At 40.4% G+C, this 17,117-nt stretch overlaps 1 protein-coding gene across 3 annotated transcripts in view; it reads right to left on the reverse strand.

Moving 5' to 3' along the window:
• Positions 1-17,117, reverse strand: part of ryk (receptor like tyrosine kinase) — a 40,156-nt gene that overhangs the window by 13,951 nt on the left and 9,088 nt on the right. Inside the window, exons 2-9 of one of the 3 annotated variants that reach the window (XM_035648692.2) lie at positions 10,710-10,831; positions 10,509-10,608; positions 9,686-9,817; positions 7,860-7,922; positions 7,066-7,204; positions 5,835-5,935; positions 3,557-3,640; positions 934-1,059 (exon numbers count right to left, since the gene is read on the reverse strand). In XM_035648692.2, coding sequence (XP_035504585.2) covers positions 934-1,059; positions 3,557-3,640; positions 5,835-5,935; positions 7,066-7,204; positions 7,860-7,922; positions 9,686-9,817; positions 10,509-10,608; positions 10,710-10,831 — 867 coding nt within the window. Of the gene's footprint in view, positions 1-933; positions 1,060-3,556; positions 3,641-5,834; positions 5,936-7,065; positions 7,208-7,859; positions 7,923-9,685; positions 9,818-10,508; positions 10,609-10,709; positions 10,832-17,117 lie in introns of all 3 variants that reach the window. The other 2 variants (XM_035648691.2, XM_035648693.2) reach the window with 2 other exon arrangements.

A 17,117-nucleotide genomic window follows, 5' to 3' on the forward strand; every position in this document is an offset into this window, starting at 1 on the left:
AGAATAGGGTAGGCTAGCCTGGAATGTGCAGCACCTGCTTTCTTGTAATCCCCACACAAGCAGTTGACAGGGCTTTTCCACTTTTTTTTAAAGCTCTGTTTTGAGGGATTCAAACAATCACAGTTATTGTTGCATTTTTTTCTCCTGTGCATCTTTTATGTCTGTACTTGTCAACAAGGGATGACAATGATCTATAATTTATGAGTTATTCCGTTACACCTCCTCTATCAGCTGCAGGCTTTTCTCTGTACTGAATAGTTTTCATTTATTTCATAACTACTTATACAGTCGGAGGACAAACACAATTAACTTTTATTACATTGAAGTCGTACAGGCTCCTGCTGAATATCCTCCCTGAGACGTTCGCGATGAAATTAAATTATCAGTGGCGCGGCGACGGTTTAAGCCTTAAAGCCGACCAACCGGCGACATGATGGGAGGTCATTCTTTGCTTTGTGGTGACTTGACAGCAGCACTTTCCAAAAAGGCAATTTTCTCAGAGGCCTTTGTCCCATTTTCTTTTTCATTTTTCAATTTTATCAAAGAACATTTAACCTTCCCGGTTGGGTATCGAGAGAATTTTTAAGACCAATTCTCAGAAATTGGTAGATACATGGTACACACGTGGCAAAAACCTAAGCACCTATATATTAAATGATGTGTTCATTTCAGCCACTTCCTCAAAACTTCTCCACCAACCTGTAACTCAAAACCACATCTCAAATACACAGTAAGATTCATGAAGAAAGCAAACGGGAAGCAATCAATCACATAACACAATCAAAGAGGTGCTCATCACATTGAGAATCTGTTTTCCACCTTTCTGTGACATTTGTTGAGATGATGCTCACACTCTTGTGGAGAATGTGGAAGTCATTTTGGGGCTTCACTAAGAGAGAAAATGAAGAGAAGAGGAAAGAGGGAGACAAATACCTTCGTGCAAGACATCTCGTAGTGTAACCCTCTCCCTTGAGATGGCGATATCTTTCACTTTTGCTTTGGCCTCCATTAGAGTAACACTCCTCAGGTCGTTCTTCTCGATGCGGAGAGACGGGTAGCCTGAGAAGATGGAAAAACAATGACTCACGTTAGAGATACACACGACCAGAGTGTTAAAAAAAAAACACATTCAGTGACAGGCCTTTTAACTCATATCAACACAAGACTTCTGCTTTGCATCAATTTCGACAGAGATATATTTCGCCTGCTGACACGCGCATTTCTTGGAAAACACGCGTGCCTCACATGAATTGAAAGAATTCCAGAAATTACACAAAATATTGCCAGCAAGACGTGTACAGTACCCTGACCATGTTGCACCAGCTGTTTTACAGCAGGGCCATTACATAACCTCCCCATGTACTCACAAGTTCCTAACAGTATCTGCACATAGATGAACACACAAGTCTTTTTCTATCAACACACTTCATACGCACACAAGGATGTCAGTGATGAGAGATAACACAATCTAACCGCCGGTGTCTGTCGGGCTACAGTCGCTCAGACAGAGGGAATATAAACCAGAGGGCAGAGACAATTGAAAAGTTGCTGGCAAACGATCTCACCTCAAGTAGCTTTGTGTTCCGATGAGCCACATTTAAGATGCATGAGAATATACAGTCAGGTTCATAAGCATTTTTCCTTTTTATTTCTGCCTCTGTAATCAACCACAATGGATTTGAAATGAAACAATCAAGATGTGATTGTGTAGACTTTTTAAAAGTGGTTTAACAGATATATTGAATTAACCATTTAGGAATTAAGTCATTTTATGCACAGTCCACACTTCAATCAGGGTTTGACTGCTACATTTCAAATCCACTGTGGCAGTATACAGAGCAAAAAATGTAACAATTGTGTTTCTGTCCAAATATTGAAGAAGCTTTCTGTATATGAGATTAAATTATGCCTTTAAAACACAATAAAAGTATATTTTTTTCTTGTTGCTCTAGGTGCACAGATGTAAATTTTGCCACAAGTTATAAACCACTTTGATTAAAGTTTTAAATCTCTGCTGCTGCGAGGGAACTGTAGGGAACATCACAGTTCAATGCTGCCCCCTGCAGGTGGAACTAAGTGCATCATTTATTTTTAACTTAATAAAAAATAATATGCATACAAATTAACAAGGAACTGTCCATTTACATACCCTTACAACACATCAAGCTATCTAATGTATAACACTCTATAGGTTGTCTTTCTATACGATGTACTTTAAATGGTTAGTTTCTGATTTTTCAAACAAAAACACCAAAGGGAAAAATGCAGCGACCGACCCCTAGGGAGGAATTTTCTTCAGCCCGTAGAGGCCAATGTGTCAACAGCCAGAAACAGTGGTCTGAAAAGAATTACTAATAATGTGCCCCAATTGTAATCATATCAAATATGAACAATGTGCTGCTTTGCAGTAGGTTTACAAGAAATCTAAATACTTACAGTGTCATATCAATAGGAAGTAACACAATGCTGACATTGTATGTCTTGGGGCTGTTGCACTAGTATCTGCGATTACTTGTATTTCTTTCCAGCTGTAAGCAGATCTTCCATTTCCTTTGTGCATAGCATTGTGTGACTAAAGTGTCCACCAACTCCAACATCAACATATTTTTGTCTGCATGTTTGCTGACTAAAGTATATTTTATTTTGTCCCTTTGCAGTATGAACATCAAATAACCAAAACCTTCTAAGGAGTTTATTGTTTGGATTCATGACACAGATTTGTGTGTTAAAATGTATACGACTGGAAAATTGACTGAATTTAACAGTTAGTGTCCTTGTGATTTATTTATCACAATTATAGTAACTAGTAGTAGCCTTGATCTATAGCTGAGAGACCAAAAACAGTCAAAAAAATCTCAAACTATAGTTTGTACCGTTTGTTTGAGTAAAGTTTAATCATCAGTTACACAAAGCACTTAGTCATTGTTACTATTTCTTGTAAATTGTTTATATTTATTTTCCTTAATCTCTATATTTTTTGCAATCATATATCTTTACAGTTGTCTTTACTGTATATATTGTATATTTTGAAAGGTGTGTTGTGTGAGACCTGCTGCTGTAACACCGGAATTTCCCAGCTTGGGATCAATAAAGAAAGTAAGTAACTATCTATCTATCCATCACAACATTATTATCTTTCAACAGGAAACGTGTATGGTTGACTGAGCACCTCACTTCATGTGGGATGCGCATGAGAGCACATCACACATGACATGTTGTGTTTTCGTAAACACAACACGTCAAGTTGAAAAGAAAAGTGACGAAACAGGTTAGTATGAAGCAGATGAGATGTATAGGTCAGGATTCGGATGATCAGTCCAGTCACCAAGAGGAAGGGTAGCCTTCCAGTTATTTCTGACCCTACTGTTCACAATGTGCAACTACAAGCATGACATGAAGGTGTGTAAACACAACCACACACACTATTCATCCAAGAGGTGTAACGTTCACAATACTACACTATAGAAAAAAAACATGGTTGAAGTGTTGATGTTATTACGATGCACATGACAACATGAAATTATCCTGAGTCTTTCAGAGCTTCAGTGGAACTTACTTTTGGTTTCATGAGGGGGAGCACCAGGGTTTTGGAAGGAGGAGGCAGCAAGCTGGAGTATGGGTGCAGAACCAGCGTGATTGTCTGATGACACGAGGACAGGTGGAGGGAGCAGGGGGATGGGAGAGAGTGAGAAACAAGTGTTTTAATGGATAGCTCACTCAAATTACAACATGACCTGAATGAATGACTGGATGTACACTGTGGCTGATTACATGAAACATCCATCAAATCAGGCATGCATGCAAGTTGGGTAAACCTGCCCATCGGGAGTTGGCTGGGCGGATGGTGGTGGTGCATATGATCACATTCAGCAAAGCATTAGACATGATAGGAAAAAGCAGGTGGGTCAAACAAAAAGCACAGGAGGTGAGAATGAGATGTAAGTTGTTTCCACAAGAGGGCGATGATGGATCATACACAGATAATAACAGCTGATTTCCATTTGTTCCTAAAATGAAGCTCAGACAACTGAATTGGTCACTACTATTCCATGGGATAATTACAGTCAAACACGCGGGTCACTCCAAAGATATAAATCAACACATATGAAGTATTAAGAACTGCCTGTAAAACAAACAAATTACAGTCTAAGGCCTGTACATTACTTTGAATGGGATGCTATGGCATAAAACATCGGAGAAGCAATATTTTTTTATTTGAATAACTGTTCATAGTAGAACTTAATTATTTTCAGGTGATTGTTTTTCTTTTTTGGAGTTATTGAACACTAAATGTGCGTTATGTTACAATTATTTGTGTTTGTGTGTTATTAAGTGTTTAATTATTGTTTCTGGATTGCTGATAATAACAGCAAGTTCAGTAGCAGTTTTGCAATAGCAAGTAAAGACTCAAGGAAGTGACTGGTCCCCGCCAAAAGTTAGCCAAGAGATAAAACTTGTTAGTTAGTGATCATTAAAAAGGTGCTGTTGGGCAGATTTAGTTCCTAATGGACAAAATACTGTAGCTGTTTCACTTGCACCTTTATGAATACGTACATAACCAACTAGTACAAACAAGATGTTGTGGTTTTCACAAAGCTGCTGTTAATACATAAATCCAGTCTTTGTGCTCAGATAAGCTAACCGGCTGCAAGCTGTAATATTCTATTTACTGAACGGACATGGAAGTGGTGTCACATTTGTCATTTATTTCTCCACCAGGAGGTGTCTTTCCCCAAATGCTGCACTATTCCATGTTAATTGAACTAATAACATGGAAGTGACAGAGACAGTTTATCTGTTTATTGCTGGTACACAACATAAAATATAAGGACACAAATTTAGACTACAATTGGTTGACAATATGTGGGCAGAAGTGTATTGTCTTCAGGTTTAGGAAAGGTTAAACAGATTACACCATGAAAGCAGGAAAATAATTTAACGAAAACTCATTGTCAAAAAGTCATGTCAGATTTGAAATCTTAGGCTGCTGTGGAGAATCCGTGAAGATGCATTTATCATGGCGACCTTGAATCTCATTTTATGACCCTATTGCTGTACTTGCACTGTAATTAAAAGGCTGAATCCACACGATGAACAGCAACAGAAAAACAAAAAAACTTACCCCATAATCACAGTGGGTGCCAGCCAAGAGAACATGGTGATCACACCTTACACCAACAACTACCAACAAAGAACCTGACTGCAGGCAATGTGCTTGGGCTGAGATTCACTTACTGTGTAACAAACTAGCAAAAGTGAGTAAGTCTCTTGTACAGTTGTGAGATAGTCTGGTTTAATGGTTAGATTTAGCACCCACTATAATGTGCTTATTGTAGGGTCCGTTTCCCACCCTGTTCTATATTTACATAATTTGTGTAAATCACTTTCTGCCAGTCCCGGTATAAAAGACTTGCTTGTGCTACTGTAACAAAGTGCTGGATCATTAACGCGAGCCGTCGGCATGCACACGGTGATGACATTTACACATTGCTCAAACTATAATGGGCCATAAGGGTTAACAGCGACCAAAAATAAAGAGAACATGACTGCAGGGCCTGTGCTTTTCATTACAATCTTATGATAGCAGTTAAGGTTATTGAGTTATTCACAGTCGATTATTGCATTTGCAGAAGCATGCACAGTTTGGGATGCCAGTGTGAGAAGAGGCGGGGGGGGGGGGGGGGCTGAACGTATTTTAAAACTTCTAAGTGCAATTTTGTGCGAGTACCTCTAAAAATAATTCCACATCTTCAAAAATCAACAACACATAAACTGATCAGATTATTGATTGTCAGGTTCGTGTTACGGTGATCAGAGGGAGTAAAATGTCTTACTGGTGACAGAGGCCGCGTTGTTCGGAGTGTCGGCCCTTAGGTACTGTGTGGTCTGGGTGGAGGGCTGAGACAGACCCTGCGAGCTCCCACTGTCACTCTCACTGAAAGACACAGACAGAAAAGAACACGGAGTATTTATCTGAAGGCATCTGGATCGGATAGTAACTACACACTAGTTTCAATGGTACAAACCCATTTGACAAATCACAATATACAGAATTTGAGACAAATGGTATGAAAAAACCTACATAAAATATATACACTTGTTAAGTTTATTAAGAACACCTAGTTCAAACTAATGCAGTCTAATACAACACCACTGCAATAAATCCTTACTTAAAGAATAATGAATCGCTCCAAAACCATTTTAGCGACGAGTAGATTCAACTGTATAATCATTGCAATTGAATTATACTACGCTATACTCACGTGTTTCTATTATTTGTCTCCCCAATATCTACTGGTGAGAATAGGCAAAAAAAATAATAAAAGAAACGTCTCTCTGTACAATACAAGATGCACTTGTTTGTCTGACCGACTGTCCAGTACCCAAGGATATTCAATCACCATCATAAAAGACAAAAACTGTCAATGTTTCTACTTTAAAAGCTATAACCTGTCAATTTAGGGCATATTTGCTTAAAAACTTTAATAAGTTTTTACATAAAATGTTCATAAATTAATTTAATATTGTTTCTGTCAATCGACTAATCAGAAATCAAGAAACACACAGACTTAACGTTCATGGTAATGATGAACCTGAGATATTTTAAACACAAGGGATGTAAAGATAACAGTCAAAATAATTTTATAACACAAGGATTCCACTGTGCAATGTGATCAAATCAGGCCACTTAAGCAGAACAAAAGTACAGCAACTAAGTTTATTGCAACAATCACAGATTTCCACAACAAGTTAATGCTTAAAATCTTTGTGCAATTCTAATTTGACACTGTCTCAATGTCTAACCCCCCCGATCTCATTTTACACAGACATCTGATAACCTGCAGAGCTGCCTACAGCCAAAAGACAGGAAAACTAAAGTGCAGGTTTCAACTTGATGTAATCCTCTCTGTGGAGATGGCCTATTTTGGTTGATTGCACAGAAAAACACTAAAATAACTTTTACAGGTGACAGATAGAAGGCTGTTAGTATACACTGCTGAATGCTTTTTTTAAATTTTGTGTTTTTACATAACAATGACTTGTGTCTTTCGAACCAGGACAAACCTGTCCTCCATTTCCACCCTCTTCATGCTGTGCAGGTGCAGGATGGCCAGGATGATGGCCACGAGGAAGATGACGATGCAGCAGACGCTCACGCTTATGTAGAACACCTGAGTGGAGCTGGTGGGGGTGGTGACACCGTCTACTGGTGAACACAAGCCACGCGTTAACATTCGAGGAAAAAGGAGCATTTGGTGACTACAGCATCACTGTACAGTACACAAGATGACATCATCATTACGACAGATCCAAATTGAGTTTGCTGTTTAAAAGAAGCAGGGCATAAATGTGGAGGTAAGGCAGCAGGATAAAGACATGAGTGATAGAGAGAGGGAGAGAAATGATAAGTGCACTTAGGGTTAATGGAGGCCTGGAATAGTGGAGGCCTGTGTCCAAGATCCAGTGTCTGAGAGCTTTTCTCATCACCTCTTTAAAAGCCTCCGAGGGCCCCAGGTTCCTTGGGCTTACCCAAGCAGAAGGGAGACAGGCCACTAATGGTGCTTTGTTACTGGGGCAGTGGGCTCACAAAGAGAATAAATCCCACTGGAAGAGAACACCCACTGCAGTGGGTGGGGGCTGACAGCGCACAAATCAATGGGAGAATGCAGCCTTCTCTCTGAGCTCTGAAATCATATGCCTTGCTTATGGAGTGTTTGACTAGAGTGCACTGATGTTCAAGGGAGACTAACTCAGCCTTGGTCTTATCAGGCTGATGCCACCTATGATAGACAGTGGATGGAGCTGGTGGAGGGAGATGTAGAGCAGGATGTACAAGTGAGATGGTAAAGATTACTTACAATCAGGCCGCTGAAGAGTGTTATTGTTGAGGGTAATAGGAATCTTTGGGTCTGAATCAATTCCTGAAAGAAAGAAAGAAAGACTATAGTCATCTGAATGGCAGACTTTAAATACAAAAAAGGTTAATTGCATGCTAATGTATTGAATGAAACTAAAAATGCCACCAACCAAGGCTAACATACGTTTTCACAGTTTTTACTTTGTTCACATAGACTCAGGAAATACAGAGTATTGTATTTCTACCACATCGCATGAAATCCAAAGGGAAAGTAAATTAGACGGATGCAATGTGTAATATTTTACAACATGAAGGCATAACGGTATAAAAGTATAAAAGTGGTTGGAGGAAAATCAAGATGTTGTTCCGTATAACTTAAAGACAAGTGTCTGCGACTTTTGTAAAGACAAAGTACAGGAGCCTGAAGGCAAATTAAAAACACCAGTCTCCAAACTAGTGAGGACTGGCTAAGTAAAAGCAATGAAATGTTTCATATCTCTCTCTTTCTCATTAGGGGAGAATGAAATATACCTCTTGCTAGTTCATATGGATTGATTACAGTACTCTCATTAACATATAAGTAGCCGTTTATGCATATACACTAAGATTAAGAGCTAAATACAAAAATCCCTCATTTTTAATCTAACAGTCTGAGTTGGCTTAACTGCAGTGACTGAGTGGTGACTAGAGGCTTCTCTGTGGGCAGCCGCCTAACTGGCATCTACTGATACCGGGAACGTCAGTAAAATTGTAGTGTCCACCAATAGTCATGATCTCAGGCATTTTGGAGACATCTGTAATTACTCCCCCTCTCTGAACTACACCAGTCTTTGCATTCACATCGGTCACACTCTGCACTGCCCACCGCCTCAAGTAAATTCTCAACATGTACAAAACACTGCATTAGAAATCCTTAGTGCCCGCACTGTGGGGTAATATAAACAGACTACAATAAAGTGCAAGATAAAAATGCAAAAGTAAGACTTGTGATTTACTTATCAGCAACAGCCACGTATTGCACATTTTGAGGATTCCTAGCTGACGGCACAGTACCATCTCACAAACATGGACTTTGTGAGAGGCCCAGGGGCAAAACCTGAAATAGTTTTTCTAATTATGCTCCTGTGTTCCTAGAAAGGCTAAAGGGTTTCATGAGGTCCAGCCGTTGAAAATGACTACGGGCTCTGTTTTAATGATCTAAACGCATGGTCTAAAGTGCATTTATGGCATGTTGAAATCTACTTCTTCTAGTTTAATGGTTGGGAAAAAAAGTCACCGGAGCAGGCACAAGGCTCAAAAGGATCGTACCTGATCGCTGAATTATTCATGGGTGTGTTTTGGGCATAAATATGCAATAAAACACTCAAGAGTGCCATCACCCATCCCCTTTAAAAATCTAGGTTTGGCAGATTGCTATTATGAGGGCACATTTTCCAGGTAGATCAATGCACAGGAAACGGACCCGCTTGCGAACGGTGTCGGTCTGAAATTAAAAAAGACTTGCATCCTGCCTGGTGCTGCTTTTAATAGGATGGAAACACATTTTTTTTCCCCACAGGGCTTATTGCAAGAAGACTCTTGGCCACATGTTATTGTCTTCAGCCATTTCAAAATAGGATAGAACTGAATACAGAATACAGAAAGGTATATTTCCCACCGTAACTCCTGAAAGTGCTCAAAGTATTAAACACCAAGCACAGGTGAAATTAAGAAAGACTAACAATGACTCTATTCCCCCAGCATGCACAGACAACATTGTTATAAAAAATGGCATTCAGTACTTTCTTGATGTGTACTTCTAACCATGCATTTGCTTCAGATCCTTACTCTTATAGCACATTTTCCTCCTCTTGAAGTTGAGCATTGTGTAGTTGTTGGCAAGAATGGTCAGATTGAGCTGCACCGTCACAACAGCCTCTCCGTCCACCTTGCCGGAGCAGAAGAGGTCCACTCTGAAGACTGTGGAGAAAACATGCACGCAAATCACACACATCATTTAGTGAAGCTTGGTGTCCTGCTGTGCATAATATCTGGTAAAAGAAAATATAATTTCTCCGGCGAATTTGCTGAAATTCCTCAGCAAGTTTGTTAGAAGTGCAGATTTACTGAGGGCATTTTTAAAAGTCTACCAACTAGAAGCATGTAGAGCATTATGAGGGCTACATTAATGTTACCACGTTTTACTTAGCAGCATCACTGCTGCTACGTTTGTGCCGGCCGTACACACAACTCTGGAGTTTCCGAGCACCGCTTGCCCCTTTTTATTAGAAAACTTTGGGACTGCATTTAAGTAGAGACGGGCAAAAACTGAGACGTTTGAAAAAAGGCAAAATGTGTTTTAACTCTGTCAGTAACAGTTCCACCTCACTGTTAGCCCAAGAAAAGAAACCCCTCGTCCTATTTTTTTATTGTTGTTGTTTTTCGTTTTTTTCTGTAAACAAGTAGACAATCTGCTTCCTGTTTACACCGGTACGCACGTGCTCAGTGCACATGAATGGTCACGTGATATATGTTTTCGGGTGCGTTTAATGCTGTGGATTAATACTGAGACCGAGCTAAGACGCTCGTCTGGACGTAGATTGTTTTTAGATTTAAAACAAAAACGTAGAAGAATGGATGTAGTCTTAGTTCATGAGTGCATTCGACCAACCAGAGGGAACGTGGGGCACCTCCCCCTGATTGGAGATGTTGCTTCTTGGTTGGTTCATGGCAACAGGGTTCTCCACTTGGAAGCCAAGCCGGTAGTCGACCTAAGGAGAAACAGCGATGGGTTGTCTTAGGTGTGTGCACAGGTAAACAGGAACTGGAGTGATTCAGTAATAACTCCTGATGCTGTCGACTCGAGTCTTACTTTTGTCTTGGAATGCCATGTGAAGTGAAGGCTGTTGGTCTCGCTGGGCACGGGCAGGGTGAAGGAGAGAGCATAGTGATTCACCACGTCATCTCGCACATAGTACAGCTCCGCGTCTAGGCCTGCGTGAGGACAGAGGACACACAGCTGATGAGAAAGCGGTGAGGTCACCAGACACGAAAGACTTCACTTTACAACAAATAGACACAGACAACAATACACACAACAGAGCAAAGTCTGAGAAAAATGGTAAAACATCCACTCAGGCTGCCAGCTCGGATTATGGCGGGTTTCCCCTCAATAAGAGAGATGGACTAACCACATCTGTTAGTACTTGAGAACTCTTAGTGCCCAAGTGAAAAACTTCAAAACGTTCAAAGTGAGACAACATCCAAAATATGGCCGCAATTTTCTGTCCAGGAAACTAAATTGGGTAGGGGTAGGTTGAAGAGGAAAGGAGTGGAATGCCTTGATAAAAAAAAAAAGAAGAAAAAAAAGTGGCCTCACATACGACAGGCACAATCTGTTTAACCATTCAGTCTTCAGTAAATACATAGGGAAATGCCACGATAGCGCATGAACATCAAACAGCGACACAGATTTCTGGTGGACGTAGTTTTTCTTCATCATTTACCATAACAAAACTGTGCTCCCCTCCTGCTGCATCAAAAAGTCATAGAAGTCGAATGTGTTCCTGGTGAAATCCCCAAACCTGGCCTGGGGCGGCGCGATCAGTGCTTGGAAGTGTCTGTCTGGCGGAGTGGTGTCTGTCTATCAGTCTGAGTATCTAGTTTAAAGAGAGGGGAAGAATGTGCCCAGGCTCCCCCAATGCCCCTGGGCTGTTGCAGAGCTCCAGCTCGTAGACCTTTCTCACATTGGCTCAATTAAAAACATTCTCAGCCCGTTTGCCAGCTCCGAGAGAAGGGCTGTTATTTAACCAAAGAGCACGGTCGCTGGCTTTCCTTTCCGTTGGTTAGGGAGTTTGTCCCGTTTACATTTTCACTAAAACAGATGTATAAAATGTCATTTGAGTGTGTGAAGGTAAATTTAATGGGCAATATAAAACTAAGAAATAGTAGTTTGACCAAAAAAAGGAAAATGTGAAGTGTGTGCGAAGTGTTTTACACAACCAAGTGAAACTCATGGTCTTCTAGAGTTTGTTCATTTGTCATGGAGTTGAACAAAACCCATAGTGAATATAAGTGAATATAATAGTGAACAAAGACAAGTTGTGCCTCATCAGGACTAGACAAATACATGTTAGGGTTAGTAATACATGTTCATTCAATACCACAGAACTATTTTGAATGGAGTCAGTACCAAGGTAACTGCCGTCTTTTACAGTGTTGCATTGTGGGTTATTTGCAGCCTTATTATGTTGCTAGGCTACTGAGTTTTTCTCAGTCGTTAGAGTGCGTCGTTCGGAGTTAATCAGCCTAAAAGTGTTTCGACAGCCCAGTTTAACCCGAGTGTCGACATGTTCTGCTACCACAGAGGAAATAAATACATGATGAGAGCAAACTACTCCTTCATTAAAATTAGTAATCTAGGAGAAAATATGTCACACAGAATTAAAGCTGCCATAGATAATGAGGTCAGAAAGTCCAGTGCAGTACCTACGCCCTTCAGGAACCTAAAGAAAAACCCTATATTGAATAAAAATGCATCAACCTTTTTAAAAGCCTAATTTTGTGAGACTGACGCTCAAAAGCCAAAAGATATTCAAGAAACAAAAAAATGACAAAGAAAAACGGCATACCCTCTAAATTAATAGGCTGAAAAAAGGAAAAAGTTTTGGTGCTTTGCATGAAAAATGACGGTTATTGATAGATCATCAAAGACACAGGTTAAAGTAATTGAGAGAACAACTTATCATTTCATCTCTTAAGTAATTTGGTATAAGCAGGGTATTATTAACATATTCATATCCAGTTCAACTGGTGACCTGTTCAGAGTGTTCCCCGCCTCTCGCCCACTGTCAGCTGGGCACAGGGTATACAGTATGTATTTATATGCAGGCACTTGACAAGCACAGATGCAACCACACAGTTCAGTCCTATAATAATTGCCGTTCTCATGTTCAACTCTGTGCGACTCCCTTGTCTCCACATGTGGCCACACTGCTTTGATACCAATTAAACCGTGAGACCAGCAGCCCCGCAGGCCCAAAGAGGGAGGACCGGTGTGTTTAAAGTTGTTCTCCACACAGCACCGCAGCCTCCCACCCAAACTACAACAGCTTCCAAATAGGAATGTGAAAGAGCCCGTCAGTGTGCACAGACTGGGAACAGGGAATACGTGGTCCCTGAGGTTGAGGAAGTTGAATCATGCACTCCAGTTTAATCCCTTACTCACACTCTCTGCGCTCTGGAATGAGAACACAGCATTGCTACATTACTACAAGGTGCGCCTGTAAACAACACTCTTGTGTTTGGTCGCAGCATATAAAGAGCCTCACTGTACCAACATGCTGTTAGCCACTATAGACGCAGATGTTTCCAGTGCAGATAGGACTACTTTAATGCAAACGGAAAAATAAAATCATCATTCTAAATTCCACAAAAAATTGGCTGCATTTTATGTTTTGAGGGATTATTTCCTGCCAGACATTTCCATTCCTCGCTGCTGGAGTCAAGTGATTAACAATAACTATGTCAGAACACACTAGATTACCATTATTATTTTCAGGGGGCCGATGCCAATATCGATATTAGGGAGTGTAAGATTTGTGATACAGATCCATTGTTTATTCTGTACAATGAAAGATTTCACATCTGTGAACATAAGCGCTGATACTGATAAATCTGTGAAAAGCTAATATTGGTTGGGCTCTACTGGACGGGAAATATAAAATATAAAAACTAAAATATAAAACTGTTTATTTCATTCCGATTGTAATAGGCCATCCTTCTTTAAAATTGTGAACACTGTTTTGTCTCACTGCATGGAATAAAGTACACCACATTCTGTTGGTCAAAAACACTTAAATCCTTTATATAGTCTAGTAATTTACGTAACTGCTGAACATTGATACCACAAATATTACATATATGTAATACTTTATATGCTACCCGAGTGACAACTATTTGTTTTTATGAATTACCCTAAATGAGACGTCAGCAATTCCATACTAAAATGTTTTACTATGTTTGGATAAAACTAGACTATATTGACACATGCCACAGTAACATGCAGCGGTAAGAATCATCTGTTCAAATCGGTGCTACGGTTTATTTGACATGCACAATGACATGATATGACTCAGTTTATAGAGAAATGTGGTGAAATCCACCATCGTGTACCACAGAAACTCCACAAGCTGTTGACAGTGCAACACCAGTTTCTGTTACTCAGGACACTGTGTTGGTGTTTTCTTAGACGTGAAACAACGACCTAAAAAAGCCCTATGGCTTCATACACTATATGGGGGGGGAAAAAGTATATATATAAATAAAGGTACATAATTTTCAGTGGAAAGATTTTGTCAGAGAGATGGCCTCTACTTCGGTTGAAACCCTCTAAATAACATCCATTGGTTGAAATATTAGGAGTAAAAATTACTTTGGCGGAGCTCCAGCGATCCTTTGTGTAGATGAGAGAAGAAGAAGAAGGACAACCATAAGTGCTGCACTCCACCGATCTGGCCGTTATGGCCAGACAGGAGCCTCTTAGTGAAAGACACATGAAACGAGATTCTCCGGTCGGATGAAACCAAAAAAATCGATCCCCGCGGTGAAGCATGGTGGAGGCAGCCCCATGCTGTGGTGGCAACGACTGAGAAACTGGGCATGGTCGGGTGAAGGCTGAACGGAGCAAAGTACAGAGAAGCCCTTTAACCAGACCTGGTCCAGAGGAGCTCAGGACCTCAAGCTGGGCCAAAGGTTCAACTTCCAATAGGACAAATCAATAATAACTCACTCACATTAATCCAGTGCAGTAATACAAATAAACTCCAGACACGTTGCTTCAAATTGTAATGGTTGGAGGAATTGGGATATGTAGCCCTTTAAAAATGCCTAAGATGTAAAACGATACCAGTTGCAAATGGTGATCGACGTTGCAAATGATTAGGATAATGTATTTTGAAAGAATCCAAGTTGCACAACATCTGTCTGACTGGGATTTAACACTGCAGTAATCACATGCTCTGTTTCCACTCAACACCCTGCTGACATTCCTAGAGTACCAACACATTCTACCTCAGAGCTGCCCAGTGGCCGACGGCAGAGGACGGAGTGTATACTCCACCGTGGCAGGCTTCAAGCACCTTGCTCAAGGGCACATCCAGACTTCTTTCAACTGTATTACTCACTCACTTCCCCTTCCTATGTTTTCCTGAGTGAGATCAAAGATTCAAAGCGATACGGAACACAGAATTAAAGAATCAGTCATCGAAAAACACTAAAAAAAACGCCAATTCTTTCATGTGTCAAATGAACTACAAACCAGAGTCACTGCTGAACAGTCGTATGCCTCCGCCAACAGGTCAAGTTGTAGGAAATATGGTCATAATCTCCTCTTCTAATCCTGAGATTCTGTGATAAACCATGGCCAGAAAAGACTTTCGACCTTTTGGGTATAAAAATGTCATTGCATCATCATTTCATCCGATTAGACATTGGTCTAAATTAGCACATGAATTTTTGAGCTGTGGCCAAAAACATGATTTGTCATGTCAGAGTGATGTTGACTGTTGACCACTAATATGCAATCAGTGCATCCTCAAGTCAAAGTAAACATTTGTTGCCAAATTTGAAGACATTTTCGAGTCCTTCCTCAGATTTCACTAAGAAGAATGGGACGGGTGGATGGATCGATGGACGACAACAATACGTGCAACAGCAAATGAGAAATATTAAATCTAAGATTGTCTTTACATTTTTTGGCTCTTCAGAGTTTTAAAGCGCCATGCAGTGTTCTATTGCGAGCCGTGGATCACCAATGCAGACTCCGAAAGGGGAGAACAAAAGGCGGTTGCGGCCAGGTGGCAAGGTCCGGGGACAGATATAACAAAGAGCCTCTTGTGTGCAGAGACGACACTTTACCTCCCAAAGCCTCCATCCCTGAGCGCTCGGGAGACAAACACTCCCCCGGCTTCGCGTTGGGAAGATACTGCTCACATTAACCAAGGAGGGAGAAAATGAGGGCCTGTGTGAAACTCTATCAACTGGAAACTCCACACAAATCCACAGGAATGAATGAGGCAGGGGAAGGGGGGGTTGTGTATAAAGGACCTCAAGTTCAGCAATATCAAACACACTGGGAAGAACTACAAAACCGAAAAGACCCACTATAGGCCTGTGATTGAAAAAGAGATCATGTTGAATAAATTAATGCTAACAGTCTGTCAGCTGACAAGTAAAAACAAGCCAAGGAGGACATCGAACAATGTCACTGCTCCAGTGAGTCTTCACAAAGCACTCGTGACTTTTGCGATCATACAACTTGGGGACACAAATATCTCGCAGCTTGGCAACAAAGCTACACCAAAATAACAAAGAACGACCGATAACCTTGACTTGTCGTCTTGCGGCTGTATACCTCCGCTGACGAGTTGCAGTTTACATCCATACCTGTCAAGACACGTACATGTAGTGAAGACATTGAATGCATTGAATAATAATAATAATAGGGTTATTTTGTTCGAATTATTATTAATAGGAATTCTTGAGTTAGGGCCAAAAACCTGCTCTGTGAGGTCACCCGGACCTTTGACCACCACAGTCTAGTCAGTTCATCCTTGAGTTTTAGGTAAATCCTCAGAAGATCCTTGATTATAAATGCAAAACTTTGACAGTTAAAAAAAAAGGACTGCTGACAAAATATTGAATAGGAACTCTTATTATAGCTGGTTTATTAGAACAGGACGAGAAGCTAGTTAAAATAAAGGTCCAAACCTCATTTGTAGTTAGGCTTTCTCTAATGTAGAGTTTGTGCTTTTCCTTTTTATTTCAGCTTATATTAGCTGAGGCTACAAATTAGTCAGGGGGGCAGCGGACGCAGGGTACCCGAATCTGTCCGCACCCGACAAATGCTCGATTAATTTTTAACGAGATGACGTTCATTTTTCCAAGTGGTCCTGAACGCTGCTACTTCTGCAAGCGCCAAGTCTGGAAAAGTAAAAGTATATTGCCTCCCTGTACATCAAACTGATCCACAGGAGAAAAAGAACATTGAAATCTTTCTTCAAATCAAAAAGTGTAAGTTGAGGTTTAGGTCACATCATTAGATTTTATTTTATTTTTTAATTTATGATGCACATTTCACAGACTATGCTGAAGAAGAATATGATTCTCGGTGCTGTTGAATGACAAATGGCCTTCATCTTTATGGTGTTGATGATGTCACTTCCCCCCCCCCATGATACTACATTATCTGACTGCTTACTATGTTGAAGCCTCTGCTTCA

The sequence above is a fragment of the Scophthalmus maximus genome, chromosome 13, assembly GCF_022379125.1.
Source record: "Scophthalmus maximus strain ysfricsl-2021 chromosome 13, ASM2237912v1, whole genome shotgun sequence".
NCBI lineage: Eukaryota > Metazoa > Chordata > Actinopteri > Pleuronectiformes > Scophthalmidae > Scophthalmus > Scophthalmus maximus.